The sequence below is a fragment of the Plecotus auritus genome, assembly GCF_963455305.1.
Source record: "Plecotus auritus genome assembly, chromosome: 1".
In the NCBI taxonomy this organism is placed as follows: domain Eukaryota; kingdom Metazoa; phylum Chordata; class Mammalia; order Chiroptera; family Vespertilionidae; genus Plecotus; species Plecotus auritus.
In genome coordinates, this window is record NC_137770.1 from 123,613,795 (window position 1) to 123,632,653 (window position 18,859).

The following is an 18,859-nucleotide window of genomic DNA, read 5'->3' on the forward strand; positions in this document are numbered from 1 at the left end:
CGCTCTCAAGGAGCGTTTCTTATGCCTACAAAATCCCTGAGGTGTCTACTGAATTATGCTTTTGCCTCTGACTGCTTACTAGGTGCTGGTAAGCTGCCTTCCTAATTCTCCAGGCCTATTCTAACTTCCAGACAGTCAGAGCCTAGCTCTTCCAAGCATTTCTTCTCAGGGCTGGATTCTACTCTTTTAAAAAAAACACACAAAAAACTTCATCCTCATCTGAGGACATGTTTTTAATGATTCTTAAAGAGAGAGGAAGAGGGAGAGACCGAGAGAGACATCAATGGGAGGGAGGGAGGATCAATAGGAGAGAGAAAGATCGTTTGGCTGTCTCTCAGACATGTACTGACCTGGGATTAAACTTGCAACTTAGGTATGTGCCCTGACCGGAATCAAACCTGCAACCTTTTGGTGTACTGGAGGATGCCCCAACTAATCGAGCCACCCGGTCAGGGCCTGAATTCTACTCTTGACCACTCAGTCTCCTGGCTAAGAAACAAGCATAGCATGGCAGAAGTCCCTTTGAAAATCATGGAGCTTACCTACTGGTTCTCAAACAATGATCCCTGAATGTCTTACTTCCAGCCCACCTTTCATGACTGCACATCCTGGTACAAATAAAATTGTGCCTAAGCCTCTGACATCTTTGTGATCCTGCCATCATAACCAGCCTTTGAAGCTGAGTCAATTCCCTTGGTCTTAACTTTTCTGGTTAAACAAGTCTCCACCTGATCAAAGTCTGTGTCATGTGCCAAAGACAATCTTCACCACTGTGTGAGTCACCCAAGCTACAACACAAGTGCCTAACTTATATCACAATCTTATAAATATTGGCTCCTGTTAGTCTCAAGTAACATGAAACTTAAGGGCTGAGGTATTATTCTTGGCTAGACTTTTAAACAGTGAGATAAAGATTATCACAAAATCCAACAAAACATTAGAATACTGTGAAAGTGCCCTGGCCAGCGTGGCTCAGTTGGTCGGGCATTGTTCTGTGCACCAAAAGATCACAAGTTCAATTCCTGGTCAGGGCACATACCCAGGTTGCAGATTCAATTCTCTGTTGGCAACCAACTGATGTTTCTCTCTCACATCAATGTTCTTCTCTCCCTCTCCTTTCCTCTCGCTTGCTAAAATATCAATAAAAACATATCCTAGGATGAGGATTAAAAAAAAAACAACAAAAAATATATTGTGGAAGTTGTAAATATTAGCATTACAATTTTAAAAACCAACAATACTGCAAAGATGTAATAAGAGTAACTGCCCTCAAGTGTTATTTGCCTACAAAACAACATATCACCACCCCCCCCCCGCCACCCCCCCCCCCCGAGAGCTTTCTCCCAAATACAAATATAAAGGATCTGTGACATTTGCTGTCAGGTGTGCACTGCTAAGCTAATAAGTTTGCTTAACAATTTGCTATTAGATACACACTGCTGAGATAAAGGAATGCACAGCAGAGATTTTTTTTTTTTTTTTTTTTTTTTTTTTGCTGATTATAGCACTAAGGTAGGGTTGGATCCTTCATCCACTATTCTATTGCAGGTACTTTCCTGGATTTAATGATGAAGATCAAGTCCTAAGTTTATTCATTCATTCAAAAATTTTTATTGAGAGCCTATTTCGTCCCAGGTTCTGTTCTAAGTGCTGGGGATACAGAATTGAACAACAACAAAAAGAACTCCTAGTGTTTGTGGAGTTTATAGTTTAGTAGAAAGAGACAAATAATACACTTGATAAGTAAAATATTTAATACATTAGAGGGTGATAATTCCTAAAAAAAAAAAAAATGAAGCATAGAAGGAGCTGGGAACTGTCAGGGTGAACCAGGTTACAATTCTGGAGAGGGTGGCCAGGGAAGGCCATTCCTGAGATGATGACATCTGAGTAAAAACCTAAAGGAGGGCCCTAACCAGTTTGGCTCAGTGGCTAGAGCATCGGCCTGTGGACTCAGGGTCTCAGGTTCGATTCTGGTCAAAGGCATGTACCTTGGTTGCAGGCACATACCCAGTAGGGAGTGTGCAGGAGACAGCTGATCGATGTTTCTCTCTCATCGATGTTTCTAACTCTCGATCTATCCCTCTCCCTTCCTCTCTGTAAAATTCAATTTATATATATATATATAACTAAAGGAGGAAAGGAAGTGGGAACAGTAAGTGCAAGAGCCCTAAAATGTAAGCATGCTTGGTATATTCAAGGACGCAGAGTGAGCAAATGAGAGATTAGGAGGAGGTGAGGCCAGTGAGGTAACAGGGGATTCAATTGAACAGGGACCAGTAGCCTGTTTGATGACTATATTACAAAGCTTTTGCTATCTTAAAATCCATTTTCATTGGTCATATTATAGAACTACTTAGTACTCTTTTGTTTTACATTATATAGGTATAAAATTCCTCTTCATACCCCTCGAAGGATAAATAAACAATTGATAACAGTGGTTATTCTCACGTGGCAGAACTGGATAGTTGGAGAATGGGATGAGGGAGAGAGACTTTTACACCATTCAAATCTTGTACCATGTCTATGTATTATCTAGTCAAAAAAATAATAAATTGTCCTCACCTTTCTAGGGTCAGTCTGTCTGAGTAAAGAATTCTCTCTTCAGAAGAACGCTGGAGAATGTGAAATGATGACACTGATGAGCTCACCAAATTAATATGATCACCTATTGAAAATGATATATATATATATACAAATTACTTGATTAAGAAAAACCTTTAAAAGCTTAAATTTGGAGAACTTTGGCACCTAAAAATACCTTTTCTAGAAAGTATAGTTTCCATAGCTCTCCAAGATTGAAGTTAATTACTAAATTTGAGTTTGTTTCTTTCTTCCTCAACTCTATCTTTATCCCTTTTAATGCTGATACCTAATACTAAATTTTAACTCTCTTATAACTGAGATGATAGTCCCTCATTACCAGATACACTTGGGCCAGCACTATGACAGCCCTGCCGGATTCTGGACTTGGAAGGTATCTGAATGGAAGAATCTCCAAATGCTGATAAGGAGTTCATAGTAGTTTTCATGTCCAGCCCATATAGTTCTGTCACATTTGCTGTGGATGAGATGCATGATGATTATTATGAGGTGAAGGGCTTATTACTCTTCCATCTCCTTCAAAATATCAAAAAGTTTAACACAAAGCTACATAGTATATGATTTTACTATAGGGCATACAAAGAAAGTAGTTTGGATAGCAAATGTAAACCTCACATCATCACTTTTTTTTGTATACTCAGCTACTATTATAGAGAACTAGAGGCCCGGTGCACGAAATTCGTGCATGGGAGCGGGGGGGAGGTGTCCCTCAGCCCAGCCTGCACCCTCTCCTATCTGGGACCCCTCAAGGGATGTCCGACTGCCCATTTAAGCCGGCCTGGTCACCCCTAACTGCCCTCCCTGCAGGCTTGATCGCCCCCAACTGCCCTCCCTTGCAGGCCTGGTCCCTCCCATCTGCCCTCCCCTGCTGGCCATCTTATGGTGGCCATCTTGTGTCCACATGGGGGCAGGAGCTTTGACCACATGGGGGCAGCCATCTTGTGTGTTGGAGTGATGGTCAATCTGCATATTACTCTTTTATTAGATAGGATAGAGGCCTGGTGCACAAGTGGAGGCCAGCTGGTTTACTCTGTAGGTGTCCCGGATCAGGGTGGGGGTTCCCTTGGGGCATGGGACAGCCTGTGCGAGGGGCCTGAGGTGGTTTGCAGGCCAGCCACACCCCCCGGCAACCCAAGCAGAGGCCCTGGTATCTGGGATTTATTTATCTTCTATAATTGAAACTTTGTAGCCTGGAGCGGAGCCAAGCCTCCTGCTCACTCCATGGCTGCAGCCATTTTTGTTGGGATTTATTTATCTTCTATAATTGAAACTTTGTAGCCTTGAGTGGAGGCCGGGGCCCACCAGGGTGTGCAGAAAGCTTGGCTTCCTCCATTGCCGGGGGCAACTCAAGCCTCCTGCTCTTTCCAGCTCTGTGGCTGCCACTATTTTTGTTGGGATTTATTTATCTTCTATAAATTGAAACTTTGTAGCCTTGAGTGGAGGCCTCAGCCCGCCAGGGTGTGTGGAAAGCTTGGCTTCCTCCATTGCCGGGGAAACCCAAGCCTCCTGCTTGCTCTGTGGCTGCAGCCATCTTGGTTGGGATTAATTTGCATACTCTCTACTGATTGGCTGGTGGGCGTGGCTTGTGGGTATAGTGAAGTGATGGTTAATTTGCATATTACTCTTTTATTAGATAGGATACTAGAGGCCTGGTGCATGAAATCCGTGCATGGCGGCAGGGGTATGTGTGTCCCTCAGCCCTGCCTGCACCCTCTCCAATCTAGGACACCTTGAGGGATCGGGCCTAAATGGGCAGTTGGACATCCCTCTCACAATCCAGGACCATTGGCTCCCAACCGCTCGCCTGCCTGACTGCCTGATTGCCCCTAACCACTTCTGCCTGCCAGCCTGATCACCCCCTAACCACTCCCTTGCCAGCCTGATCGACACCTAACTGCTCCCCTGCCAGCCTGGTCACCCCTAACTGCCCTCCCCTGCCGGCCTGGTCGCCCCCAACTGCCCTCCTCTGCCACCTTGGTCACCCCCAACTGCCCTCCCCTGCAGGCCTGGTCCCTCCCAACTACCTTCCCCTGCTGCCCTCATCGCCCACAACTGCCCTCCCTTGCTGGCCATCTTGTGGTGGCCATCTTGTGTCCACATGGGGGAGGCCATCTTGTGTGTTGGAGTGATGGTCAATTTGCATATTACCTCTTTATTACAAAGTATTGTACAATCAAAGTCAATGTCAACATATTTTATACACTTCTAGTGATGAGCCACAGGGTATATGACAACCCCATGAAATTTTTAGGCTGTTGGTTATATGTTGTCCCTCCCATTAGGTAGCTTTCAATCTAGTGGGCAAACACATATGAAATTAATAAACTATTTAGAAGAACCTGTACAAAATGCAGAATAAAAAAATAAAACCTAATGGTATCTTCATACATAAATGTGTCTCATTATTTTTCACTTAAACAAGATGGTTACAGATGGGTTTGATGGAAGGTGGATTTTAAGATACAACCTAAAGACCTAGAAGAATGTAGAACATTCAAGAAGAGATGCTGGGAAGTTCCAGAAATTAGGTAAGATTTGAGTAATGGGTCAAAGGAGACAGTTTGAACACCGGGGAAATTCTATTGTATTTTCTTCTATGAAAAGCAATTTCCCGAAAGTGGCACTTGATGTCGAAGGGAGCAATAAGTGGTAAAATAGAACCTAAAATTACCACAGAATTCTGCTGCTTAAACTGACCAACAAGGAGAAAAAATAAAACTAAATATTGGAAGTTAACATACTCTTTTGGAGACCATCAGACAATATGATAGCAACTTGAAATCAAGTTCCATATAAATCACATTAAAGAGCTAGAAAGCAATGGTATTTGGTAGCTTCTCCAGGTATGAAAGGTATAAACCAAAATATCACACACCTAGCTTCCTGAACAATATTTTGTGCTCACATCCACTTTTATAAATATCATGAATATCACAAGCATTCTAAATTGACATCATGTTCACTAATGACCTGATTTTGTGACATGACCAGCTGCTAACAGGATACCAAGCAACCATCATTCAATTAAACTGATTTGGAAATAAAAACAAACAAAAACTAGTCTAAGGATTAACTGTAAAGGATTAACAAGTCAGATAAAAACAAACAAACAAACAAAACTCCAAACAATAGACAACTTCAATTTCTCTTATTAACAGCAGTTAGGTTTTTTAAATTCTTTTGCCAAGACCTCAAGCGAATCCTCAGTTTAAGAGGCAGATTTAAACTTTATAAGACTTGAGATGTATAGGCAGTAAAACACTAACTTTTATTTATACTAAATGAATAAAGGAATTTTATCTTCACACTTTTTAGCTCCTGTCATAACTACTATCCCCATGAGCTTACTATCACAATCAGTGTAATATATGGCTTACCATAATTAGCAAGAGATGAGAATGACTGGGTAGAAAAGCTTCAAAATACAAAAACAAGATCCTCTAAATGATTGGGAACCAGAGTGATCTGTGTTGAAACATCCACTTATTTGTGTGGATATATAAAAACCCACATACATACAAATATATGTGTATCACAATCCCACATATATACATGGGATGTTTCATCCTACATATAAATTGCATTACTATATAGCGAAATTTTAATGGAAATATTTCCTGTTGTTGTTTATTTCATATACCACTATTTAATTTACTAGATATGCAGCCTTTCTCTTCCCAATTAAATGTCTAAGCTCCTGGAGAGACAGACGTCATTTCATGTTTTTATATTCTTGGAAAAATCTAAATTCAATAGGAAATCAGTAAATTAATTGATTTTTCCATTTAATAAGAGTTAACAGGAAATCTATTTTTGTATATAGTATTTCTGTTAAAAAAGAAAATCAGAAATTCTTACATTTCAGTCTAAAACTGCTGAAAGAATTTTTTAATAATTAGAATCTCACAGCTGTTTAGAGGAATAATGGTCAACATTTGGTAGGAATCTTCACTGCACTTGACCCTAAATACATGGATGGATGGATGGATGGATGGATGGATGGATGGATGGATGGATGGATGGATGAAGAGAAGGATGAGTGGATGGATGGAAAGAAAGATGGATGAATAGATGGGTGGGAGGTTGGCTGACTGGCTGGCTGATATAATTCATGGTCATACATGTGGCTGTTTTATTCAGTGGTTAGAGCATTGGTCCGTGCATGGAAGATTTGCAGGTACTATTCCAGTCAAGGGCTGCAGATTCGATCCCCAGGGTGCAGGAGGCAACCAACCAATTTGACTCTCTCACACTAATGTTTCTCTCTCTCTCTCATTGCTTCTCTCCCTCCTTCTTTCCCTTCCACTCTCTCTAGAAAATATATGGAAAAAATATTCTCGGGAGGAGATTAACAAATATAAAATAAATTAAAAAGTTAAGCATTGCTTCTTCCTCTCTATATTCACATTTTAGAATTCTTAATTAAGGGATTTGATCACTTAGGTCTATTTAACTGAGATTTTACTGTATAGTAGTTCCTGGAATATATGACTCTTACAAAATCTCAAGGATATCAGGGTTAACTTTGAACAATATTCTAAAAAAGCCTAAGAGAAATTACATACCAAGTTTTAGACTAACCAGTCTAACTAAAATATCATTGCCTAGGACTGAGAGTACAATTGGTTAATTTATGCTGAGCAATATGAGTAATGGGCACCAACCTTCATGCAGTAAAAAGCTGACTATAATTTCTGACTCCTCGAAATGTTTAATCATCCCTTGGTGTCTGTGGGGGATTGGTTCCTGGACCCCACCCCTACAGATAGCAAAATCCACAGATGCTCAAGTTCCTTATATAAAACTAGAGGCCCGGTGCACGAAATTCGTGCATGGGGGAGGGGGGTGTCCCTCAGCCCAGCCTGCACCCTCTCCAATCTGGGACCCCATGAGGGATGTCCGGCTGCCCGTTTAGGCCTGATCCCACCAGGATCGGGCCTAAACGAGCAGCCGGACATCCCTCTCACAATCCAGGACTGCTGGCTCCCAACTGCTCGCCTGCCTGCCTTCCTGATTGCCCCTAACCGCTTCTGCCTGCCAGCCTGATCACCCCCTAACCATTCCCCTGCCAGCCTGATTGATGCCTAACTGCTCCCCTGCCAGCCTGTTTTCCCCTAACTGCCCTCCCCTGCAGGCCTGGTCATCCCTAACTGCCCTCGCCTGCAGGCCTGGTCCCCCCCAACTGCTCTCCCCTGCAGGCCTGGGTCCCCCCCAACTGCCCTCCCCTGCAGGCCTGGTCACCCGTAACTGCCCTCCCCTGCAGTCCTGGTTCCACCCCCCACTTCTCTCCCCTGCAGGCCTGGGTCCCTCCCAACTGCCTTTCCCTTCCGGCCTGGTTGCCCCCAACTTCCCTCCTCTGCCGGCTTGGTCACCCCTAACTGCCCTCCCCTGCAGGCTTGATCGCCCCCAACTGCCCTCCCTTGCAGGCCTAGTCCCTCCCAACTGCCCTCCCCTGCTGGCATGATCGCCCACAACTGCCCTCCCTTGCAGGCCTGGTCCCTCCCAACTGCCCTCCCTTGCTGGCCATCTTGTGGTGGCCATCTTGTGTCCACATGGGGGCAGGATCTTTGACCACATGGGGGCAGCCATCTTGTGTGTTGGAGTGATGGTCAATTTGCATATTACTCTTTTATTAGACAGGATAGAGACCTGGTACATGGGTGGGGGCCAGCTGGTTTGCCCTGAAGGGTGTCCCGGATCAGGGTGGGGGTTCCCTTGGGGCGTGAGGCAGCCTGGGCGAGGGGCCTGTGGTGGTTTGCAGGCCGGCCACGCCCCCTGGCGACCCAAGCGGAGGCCCTGGTATTTGGGGTTTATTTATCTACTACAATTGAAACTTTGTAGCCTGGAGCAGAGCCAAGCCTTCTGCTTGCTCTGTGGCAGCAGCCATTTTGGGGGGGATTTATGTATCTTCTATAATTGAAACTTTGTAGCCTTAAGTGGAAACCTGGGCCAGCCAGGGTGTGTGGAAAGCTTGGCTTCCTCCATCACCGGGGGCAACCCTAGCCTCCTGCTCTTTCCAGCTCCATGGCTGCTGCCATTTCTGTTTGGATTTATGTATCTTCTATCATTGAAACTTTGTAGCCTTGAGTGGAGGCCTAGGCCGGCAAGGGCAGGCAGAAAGCTTGGCTTCCTCCATTGCCAGGGAAACCCAAGCTTCCCTCCTGCTGTGGCCGTAGCCATCTTGGTTGGGTTTATTTGCACATTTGCTCCTGATTGGCTTGTGGGCGTGGCTTGTGGGTGTAGCGAAGTGATGTTAATTTGCATATTACTCTTTTATTATATAGGACTAGAGGCCCAGTGCACGACATCTGTGCACTGGAGGGGGTTCCCCTCAGCCCAGCCTGCACCATCTCGCTGTCTGGGACCCTCAGGGGATGTCCGCCTGCAGGCCTGAGGAGCAGGCCTAAGCCGGCAGGCGGACATCCCCCCAGGGTCCTTAGCACTGCCATGGAGGCAGGAGAGACTCCCACCACCGCCACTGCGCTTGCCAGCCGTGAGCCCAGCTTCTGGCTGAGTGGCGCTCCCGCTGTGGGAGCGCACTGACCACCAGGGGGCAGCTCCTGCATTGAGCGTCTGTCCCCTGGTGGTCAGTGCACGTCATAGCAACCAGAGGATCTGCCATTCAGTCAATTTTCATATTAGCTTTTTATTATATAGGATGGCACACAACAGTGCATACAGTTGACTCTCCGTATCAGCAGATTCCTAACCATGGGTGGAAAATACTCTTCCATCCATGGTTGGTTGAATCTGCATATACACAACCCAGAAATACAATGTGCCGACTGCATATTTTAGTGTAAAAAATCCATGCATAAGTGGACCCCCAGTTTCAACCAGTGTTTTTCAAGGGTCAACTATATATAGATAAGTTCAATTAATTTTGAAAAACAAAAAATGGGGTGAAACCAATTATAATGATTAGATATCACGATGCAGTTTATTAAACAGACATCCCCAAACATTTTCTGATAAAGTGCTAATTATAATTTTTTCAAAGTTTTATGCCTTTGAAGGTAGAATTGTGAGCAAAAGTCAAGAAGATAGCGATATACTGTGTGGATTTTTTTACATGGAAGTGCCTGAAGCTATGGAGGAGGCACATTTAGAAATAACTAGGTACAAACAAGTAGTCTGTCACAGAGAATGATTTTGAATAAAATCTTTTAATAAAAAACAAATAGGTTTATTTTTTCCTAAATAATTAATTTGAATTTATGGGTCATTATTTATATATGAGACTTTATCTCTCAGGTTCACAAAATTCAGTGCCTCCAAATTATTTCCTCATTAGCAAGCACCTAATAATACTTTACAACTTAAATAAATTTACATGGCCAGTCACTCACAAATCTGTATACCAATTTCCCCCTCTAACTTGAGAATAGCTTGGGAAAAAAAAATTAAGATATTGTTATAAAAAATGTTAAGGAAGTTCACAATGCAAACTTGATGGCCTGGCCAGTCTGGCTCAGTGGTTGAGCATCAACCTCTGAACCAGGAGGTCCCGGGTTGATTCCCAGTCAGGGCACATGCCCAAATTGCAGGCTCAATCCCCAGTAGGGGGCATGCAGGAGGTAGCCAATCAATGATTCCCTCTCATCATTGATATTTCTCTCTCTCCCTCTCCCTCCCTCTGAAATCAATAAAATATTTTTTTAAATCCTACTTGAGAGCTTTCAGGTTCTTCACATGTATAACTTGTGCCTAATACAGTATCTGGCACATTACACACTCAATAAATATGTATTCAATTGAACCAAAGAAGGCAAGAGAGATGTTTCCTGCACTGTAGAACTGCGGTTAGGCTGATGTCATGCCCAAGCAATTGGCCAAGGCAAGAGTGTAGGATATAGGAAAGAGAAAAATCATGCCAGATTACATGGGCCCATGAGGAACGTCCAAAAATAAAGAAACAAAAAGTGAAAACTAATCAAATATTCAAAGTTGCCACATGTTGACGCAGTAATGAAATGAACAATCTAGAGAGCTTATACTAATCAGCCCTCTCACACAAACTCCTAGGAGTTGGAGATGGTACTGTACATAGGATTCTGTACTGCACACTACCAATATCTAATAATTATTAGCAACCAACTAACAACTCAAATATACTAAAGGAACTTTCTCCTTAAATTGAAAAATACATTTCAGAAATATAGCCAGATCATATAAGGCAGTATTTTTCAAAGTGTGTTCCACAAACCATATCTGTCAGAAACCCTTGTTTCTTTTATTAAAATATATTTATATGTGCCACCCAAGACCTATAAAATCAGAATGGGGAAGTGGAAAAGAGCAAGTGGAGCACTAGAATACACTTTCTAACAAGATCTTAGGTAATGCACACTAAAATTTAAGGCCTTTGAGATAATATCTATAATTCTATGCATTACTAAGGGAGATTATTTCTTTTTCACTCCTAACTTTCCACTCTTCCCACTGTTTCCTTATTTTCTAAAGAATGTTTCCATACTCTTACCTTCACTAATTAGCCATTTTTCCTACTTCCAATTAAGTATTTGGAAGATTCCTTCCCATTCTCTGATACATAGCCCACCCACAAACTGAAATAAATCTTTTTCTGTTTTGGAAATAATCTACTATGTTGTGTATATAAAATAAATTCTGATTTAAATAAATATCAAACCAATTTGGTAACCAATAACCATTTCATTTTTAATTCAAATCTATTTGAATCTAGAAATTCAATAATGTTAAACAATATTACTCAAAGAAGATAAACCATATTGGATCTCTACTCATTGACAATACCTTGCCTACTTGAGTAGTTTCTTTCAAGGTCATGTTGTAAGAGTCGACCAGGGAATGATGGTGTTTCTTTATTTAGCCTTAATTCAACCTAAAAAAGATTATTTAAAAAATTGGATAAGAACTTAACAGTAAGTAATGAAGATAATTACAAAATAACATATAGTAAGTGGTACATACTACAACATACAGATGAACCTTGAAAACATTATGCTAAGTGAAAGAATCCAAATACAAAATGCCACAAATTGTATCATTCCATTTATGAATAACTGAGAATAAGAAAACCTATGGAATTCATAGTACGGGACTTTAATACCCTACTGGCAATACTGGATAGATCTTCCAGATAAAATATCAACAAGGAAACAGAGACTTTAAATAACACACAAGATCAGGTGGATTTCATTGACATTCACAGAACATTCGACCCCAAAGCTGAAGAATATACATTCTTCTCAAGTGCACATGGGTCATTCTCAAAGATAGACCACATAATTAGTACACAAAATAAGTCTATGCTAGTTCAAGAGGACTGAAATCATATCAAGCATCTTCTCTGATCACATGGCATGAAGTTAGAAATCAACCACAATAAAAACACTAAAAAACATTCAAACACATGGAGACTAAATAGTATGTTATTAAACAATGAATGAGTTACCAATGAACTCAACTACGAAATAAAACACTTAATGAAAACAGCCATGGCTGGTTTTGCTCAGTAGTTAACATGTCAGTCCCTGATGGAAAGGTGGTGGGTTGGATTCCAGATCAACAGCATGTAACTGGGTTACAGTTTTGATCCCAGGCCTCATTCAAGAAGCTTAAGGGAGGCAGCCAGTGGATGTGTCTCTCTCACATCAATGTTCCTCTCTCCCTCTCTCTCTCTCTCTCTCTCTCTCTCTCTCTCTCTCCTCTCTTCCCCTTCTCCCTCCCTTTCACTCTCTAAAAATAAATGCAAAAGGAAGGAAGGAAAGAAGGGAAGGAGGGAGGGAGGGAGAGAGGGAGGAAGGAAAGAAGGAAGGAAGGAAGGAAGGAAGGAAGGAAGGAAGGAAGGGAGGGAGGGAGGGAGGGAGGGAGGGAGGGAGGGAGGGAGGAAGGAAGGAAGGATCTTCATGGGAACAAACAAAAATGAACACACAACAACCCAAAATCTATGGGACACAGCAAAAGCAGTCCTGAGAGAGAAGTTCCTAGCATTAAAGGCCTAACTCAAGAAACAAGAAAAGTTCTAATAAACTATCTAACACTACAATTAAAAGAACTAGAAAGAGAACAAGAAAAGCCCAAAGTAAGTAGAAAGAAGGAAATAATATTAGAGCAGAAATAAATGACATAGAGACTAAAAAACACTACAAAAGATCAATGAATCTAAGAGCTAGTACTTTGAAAAGATAAACAAGATTGATGAGCCTTAAGCCAGACTCATCAAGAAGCAAACAGAGAGAATCCAAATTAATAAAATCAGAAACTAAAAGGTGAGGTAACAACTGACACCACAAAAACATAAATAATTGTAAGAAAATACTATGAACAACTATATGCCAACAAGCTGGAAAACGTGGACAAAATGGACAAATTCCTAGAAAAATACAATCTTACATAACTGAATAAGGAAGAATCAGAAAACCTGAATAAGCCAATAACAACTGATGAAATTGAAGCAGCAATAAAAAAAAATCCCAGCAAACAAAAGCCCTGGTCTAAACAGCTTCACAGGGGAGTTTTACCAAACATTCAAAGAAGAACTAACACTTACCTTCCTCAAACTATTCCAAGAAATCCAAGAGGAAGAAACACTTCCAAGCTCTTTTAGGAGGCCAGCATTATCGTTATTCCAAAACCAGATAAAGACAATACAAAGAAAGAGAATTACAGGCCAATTTTGCTGATGAACATAAATGCTAAAATCCTCAAGAAAGCATTAGCAAATTTGATCCAGCAATATATTAAAAAGATCATACACCATGACCAAGTGGGATTTATTCCAGGAATACAAGGCTGGTACAATACTCACAAATCAATAAATGTGATAGGTCACATAAACAAATTGAAATACAAAAACCACATGATCATATCAACAGATGCAGAAAAAGCATTTGACAAAATCCAAAACCCATCTATCCTATCTAATAAAGAGGGAATAAGCAAATTGACTGTCACACCATCACAAAGATGGTGGCACCCATAGCCACAAGATGGCGGTGCCCAGTCCCCTCAGCCCTGCCGGAGTCCCCCCATCCTTTCAGCCCCGCCGGGGGGTCAGGTAGGCAGGTCTGGCCGCTCCTTGCGCCTGCCGCTGGAGTCCCACAGTCATTTCAGCCCAGCTGTGGGGGCAGCAGGCGCACGGTGCAGCCGGACCGCCCTCAGCCCTTCAGCCACCCAGGGCCAGTTCAAGGCGCAGGCAAGCCTCGGATGTTGGCTGCCCAGCTGACGCTTGAGGCGCAGTCAAGCCTCGGATGTCAGCTGCCCAGATGCCCAGGGTGGGCCCGAGGCACAGGCAAGCCTCAGATGGCGGCTGCCCAGCCGCCCAGGGCAACCCGAGACTCAGGTAACCAGGGCCAGCTGAGGCTTGCGCTGCCAGCAGTGGCAGCAGCAGAGGTGTGATGAGGGTGTCGCCTTCCCCTGATTGCCGGGTCGCCTCCCGCCCCTGAAGGCTCCCGGACTGTGAGAGGGGGCAGGCCAGGTTGAGGGACCGACCCCCACTCCAGTGCATGAATTTTCATGCATCGGTCCTCTAGTATACATATAAAAGCCTAAGCGACTGTTAGACCGTTTGACCAGTAGCTATGACGCGCACTGACCATCAGGGGGCAGACGCTCAATGCACAGGCATGGAAACATGGAACAGACTAATAAATCTCAGAGGGAAGTGGGGAGGGGCAAGGGCAGGAAGAGATTAACCAAAGATCTTATTTGCATACTACAGACCCGGTGCATGGATTCATGCACTGGTGAGGTTCCCCTGGCCTGGCCTGCGGGGATTGGGCCAAAACCAGCAGCCCGACATCCCCCAAGGGGTCCCGGATTGCAAGAGGGCGCAAGCCAGGCCTAGGGACCCCACCTGTGCATGGCACCGGGCCTCTAGTTTTTTATAAAAACCCTCAGCAAAGTGGGAATAGAGGGGTCATACTTCAACATAATCAAGACCATATATGGCCCCAGCTGGTTTGGCTAAGTGGATAGAGTGTAGGCCTGAGGACTGAAGAGTCCCAGGTTCAATTCCAGTCAAGGGCATATGCTGGGGTTGTAGGCTCAATACCCAGTAGGGGGTGTGCAGGAGGCAGCCAATCAATGATTCTCTCTCATCATTGTTGTTTGTATCACTCCCTCCCTCTCTGAAATCAATATAAATATATATTTTTTTAAAAAGGCCATATATGAAAACCTACAGCCAACATCATACCCAATGGACAAAAACTAAAAGCATTCCCCCTAAGAACAGGAAGAAGACAGGAATGTTGCTTTCTCCATGTTTATTCAACATAGTACTGGAAGTCTTAGTCACAGTGATCAGAAAAGAAGAAAAACTAAAAGACATCCAAATTAGAAAGGAGGAAGTAAAACTCATTATTAGCAGATGACATGATATTGTACATAGAAAACCCTAAAGACTCCACCAAAAAACTACTACATTTAATAAATGAATACAGCAATGTAGCAGGATACAAAAATAACATCCAGAAATCTATGGCATTTTTATACACTAATAATGAACTCTCAGAAAGAGAAACTAAAAAGACAACTCCATTAACCATTGCAACAAAAAAATTAAGAGACTTAGGAATAACCTTAACCAAGGAGCTAAAAGACCTGTACTCAGAAAACTACAGGATGTTGAAAAAAGAGATAGAAGAAGATATAAACAAGTGGAAGAATATACTGTGTTCATGGATTGGTAGAATTAACATTATTAAAATGTCCATACTACCCAAAGCAATCTATAGATTCAATGCAATCCCTATTAAAATACCAATGGCATATTTCACAGATCTAGAACAAATACTCCAAAAATTTATATGGAACTAAAAAAGGTCTTAATACCCGCAGCAATCTTGAGAAAGAAGAACAAAGTTGGAGGGATCACAATACTGGATATCAAGCTGTACTACAAAGCCACTGTAATCAAAACAGCCTGGTACTAGCACAAGAACTGGCATATAGATCAATATTTCAGAATGGAAAACCCAGAAATTGAGAACCCATAATTGAGCCATTATGCTCAATTAATATTTGAAAGTGGAGGCAAGAGCATACAATGGAATAAGGATAATCTCTTCAATACATGATGTTGCAAAAATTGGACATGTACTAGTATATGCAAAAAAAAAATAAGACTAGACCACACAACTTACACCATACACAAAAATAAACTCAAAATGGATTAAAAACTTAAATTTAAGTCGTGAAACCATAAAAATCCTAAAAGAAAACATAGGCAGCAAAATATCAGACATCTTATGAAGCAGAATTTTTACAGATACAAAGGAAAACATAAATGGGATTACATCCTGCGGACTGAAGGTGCCCGGGTTCAATTCTCATCAAGGGCACATGCCCAGGTTGCAGGCTCAATCCCCAGTGTGGGGCGTGCAGGAGGCAGCCAATTTATGATTCTCTCTCTCCCTCTCCCTTCCTCTTTGAAATCAATAAAAAATATATATATTAAAAAAAAAAGGGGGGGGGAAATAGGCAGAGGATCTAAATAGATACTTCTCCAAGGAGGACATACAAATGGCCTATGAAAAATGTTCAATGTCACTAATCACCAGAGAGATGCAAATTAAAACAATGAGATACCACCTCACACCTGCCTGAAGGGCTACCATCAATAAATCAACAAACAGTAAGTATGGGGTTTCCTCAAAAAATTAAAAATGGAACTTCCATTTGACCCAGCAATCCCATTTCTGGGAATATATCCTAAGAAGCCTGAAACATCAATAAGAAAGAATATATGCACCCCTGTTGTTCATAGCAGCATGATAGCTAAAATCTGGAAACAGCCCAAGTACCCATCAGAGGATGAATGGATTTAAAAATTATGGTACATTTACACTGGAATACTATGCAACTGTAAAAAAAAAAAAAAAGGGATCTATTACCCTTGATAGGGACCTGGAGAATATTATGCTAAGCAAGGCAGTCAGGGAAAGACAAATATCATATGATCTCACTTTTATGTAGAATCTAATGAACAAAATCAATTGACAAACAAAATAGATCCAGAGACAATGAAAATATGATTTCAGAGGGAAGGGGAAGGCGGGGGAGAGAGAGAAGAGATTAACCAAAGAACTTATATGGAAGGCTTGGGGAGGGGGTGGGAGTAGGGGAAGAAGGGGAGCAAGTGGGGAGAGGAAACATCTGTAATACTTTCACCATTAAAGAGTAAAAATACTTATACTAGTAGAAACAGAAAGCAGATTTGTGTCTTCCAGTGGGGTAGGGTAGAGGACATGGGGAGTGACTGCTTAATGGGTACAGGGACACCCCTGTGGGTGATAAAATGTTCTGGAAGTAGACTGTAGTGATAAGTGCACAACATTGTGAATATATTTAATACCACTGATTTGTACAATTTAAAATTATTAAAATGGTAAATTTTAACACACACACACAATCAGAGCCAATTTCATGTGGTCAGATGAAACCATGTTCCCTGAGGCACTTCCAGTTCCTCCATACCCTCACCGCAAATACAATGATTAAAAGAATCCTTTTCTCACAAACAAAAGGAAAAAACATACAATAAAAACTAAATTCTGTTGGGAAAAAAAAAATCACTGTTCTTATCACTAGAATTCCTTTAAGAGTTCAATTATAACATAATAAAATTATATACCTAAACCCTCTAACAAGGAATTTCTCTAAATTTATTTTAAATTATTTGATAGAACTGAAAAAAAAAAATCAAACACCCTCTCATGATTAGCCACAAAATAATTTAAATATGTATTTTAAAAGAATTATGATGCTTCTGATTCATCCATACTATAAACATTTTAACAGCATTTGCATTATCTTCTTACAAATTATATGAGCTAAAGGTGTTTTCTTAAAACATTATGTCCACACAAGAGAAAATGAATTGTATGGAAAGAACTGGAATGAGGTGCATCATTCCTAGAAACACATTGTAATGGTAGGATTTGTCCAATGAAATCAATTAGCAAAGCTTTGGAGGGAATCCATTAAGGCCAATTATAATAGAGAATGTTTTCACTTAATCTAGCTAACTGTTCATTTATTCAAGATGATCAAATGGTCTAGTTTACAAGTGCTCATTTTCATACACAAAATGTAAGCAACTGCTGCCTCCTTAACTAGTGTCCTTCCATCCACCCTTCTTATGCCCCTACTTACCCTCCTCTGGCTGTTATCTATAAACTCTGCCCTTTCCTTTAGAGTTCCTCCAGTGACATCTATTAAGCATTTTCTTCAGGAAAAAAAAAATGAATTGTGATGTTTTGAGGTGTAGAACTTGCTCAAAGTAGAAAAATTATATTCTGTCTTGAGACAATTGTGTAGGAGGTGGGTATATTTGAACGCTGAGGTTAGATAGGAGAGAAAGAAAAATGTGTACCTCAAAAATCAAATGAAAAGCCAGAAATTATGGAAATACCAGAGATATTATGATAAAATTGTTTAGAAAAAAAAAGAATCTCATGTTCATATCATAACTTCTAAATATCATTAAGCCTAATTTATTTCCACTACAAATCTATTTTCCTCCCCTGATTTTAAATGGAATGTATAGATATGCCCCCCAAATTATTACATTTTATCCATTATAAGATTCCATCAATAGTAAAACACACCATTATTTTACCCACTGCTAAGAAAGATTTTCCCAATAAAACTACAATGTTCCATCAATTTTAAGAAAGATACTGACTTTGTTTAAATATAAAAAACAAAATACAAAAACCTTACTTCTTTCAATTGGTGAAATAAGATACAGTTTTTAAAAGAGGTGGTTTTGGGGTTTTTTGTTTTGGGGGATTTTTTTTTCTTTATGTAGGCAGAAAAAAATTAGGTTTCGATTGGAGACTAAAATAAATATACTTAAAATTTCCAGTTCAGACTTTACTCTTAAATCATGCTGCTATTTCTTACTTTGTTTCTCTCAGGAAAAGATGATGTTTGAATAACCAGATGAAGCCCACAGTTCACCTGCAATGTAAAAATTAAACCATAAACTATGTTAACTTACACACACACACATTCCTCCCCAAAATAATACAAATAAAGATATAACAAACAGAAATCTTGCTCTTTGTTTGTTTCTGCTATATGATCATGTTCTGAGAATATGTTGAAAACAATAAAATCACAACTAAGAATTAAAGGTTTCACTGTGATTTATTTTCTAAAATGTCTGCAGCAATTTAACCCTCTACGTAACACCTCAGGATTTAGACACTGGCCATTTCAAGCCTAAATAAATATCTCAGTGAAACAGGTGAAGGAGGTGGAA

General features: G+C 41.0%; 1 protein-coding gene across 11 annotated transcripts in view; it reads right to left on the reverse strand.

Moving 5' to 3' along the window:
* LRRC49 (leucine rich repeat containing 49) overlaps positions 1-18,859 on the reverse strand; it is a 253,934-nt gene that overhangs the window by 234,328 nt on the left and 747 nt on the right. For 5 of the 11 annotated variants that reach the window (XM_080663538.1, XM_080663543.1, XM_080663549.1 and 2 more), the window contains exons 2-4: positions 18,499-18,555; positions 11,380-11,467; positions 2,566-2,668 (exon numbers count right to left, since the gene is read on the reverse strand). In XM_080663538.1, coding sequence (XP_080519664.1) covers positions 2,566-2,668; positions 11,380-11,467; positions 18,499-18,555 — 248 coding nt within the window. Of the gene's footprint in view, positions 1-2,565; positions 2,669-11,379; positions 11,468-13,138; positions 13,163-18,498; positions 18,556-18,859 lie in introns of those variants that run through there. The other 6 variants (XM_080663545.1, XM_080663547.1, XM_080663542.1 and 3 more) reach the window with 6 other exon arrangements.